The sequence below is a fragment of the Oratosquilla oratoria genome, chromosome 7, assembly GCF_046742065.1.
Source record: "Oratosquilla oratoria isolate Oo_2021 chromosome 7, ASM4674206v1, whole genome shotgun sequence".
Lineage (NCBI taxonomy): Eukaryota > Metazoa > Arthropoda > Malacostraca > Stomatopoda > Squillidae > Oratosquilla > Oratosquilla oratoria.
Genome location: NC_134783.1, coordinates 42,332,350 through 42,332,676, shown reverse-complemented (window position 1 = coordinate 42,332,676; position 327 = coordinate 42,332,350). Strand labels below are relative to the sequence as shown.

General features: G+C 56.0%; 1 protein-coding gene across 1 annotated transcript in view; it reads right to left on the bottom strand.

Annotated features, from left to right (window-relative positions):
- Positions 1-249: 249 nt before the first annotated feature.
- The window catches only part of LOC143026796 (uncharacterized), a 2,348-nt gene continuing 2,270 nt past the window's right edge, over positions 250-327 (bottom strand). The window contains exon 2 of the mRNA XM_076187571.1: positions 250-327. This exon is cut by the window's right edge and continues 815 nt beyond it. Coding sequence (XP_076043686.1) covers positions 250-327 — 78 coding nt within the window.

Sequence of the window (327 nt, the reverse complement as noted above, 5' to 3'; positions counted from 1 at the left end):
CAGCGAGTCTGGAGGGAGCAAATCCGCGGGTTCTGAAGGCAGTCCTTCCAGCGAGTCTGGAGACAGCAAATCCGAGAAGTCTGAAGGCAGTCCTTCCAGCGAGTCTGGAGACAGCGAATCCGAGGAGTCTGAAGGCAGTCCTTCCAACGAGTCTGGAGACAGCGAATCCGAGGGGTGTGAAGGCAATACTTCCAACGAGTCTGGAGACAGCGAATCCGAGGAGTCTGAAGGCAGTCCTTCCAGTGAGTCTCATGAAGGCAGTTGCGGCCAGTCTGGAGACGACAGTTCCAGCCAATCTGGAGACAGAGATGGCAATTCCCCTGGAAA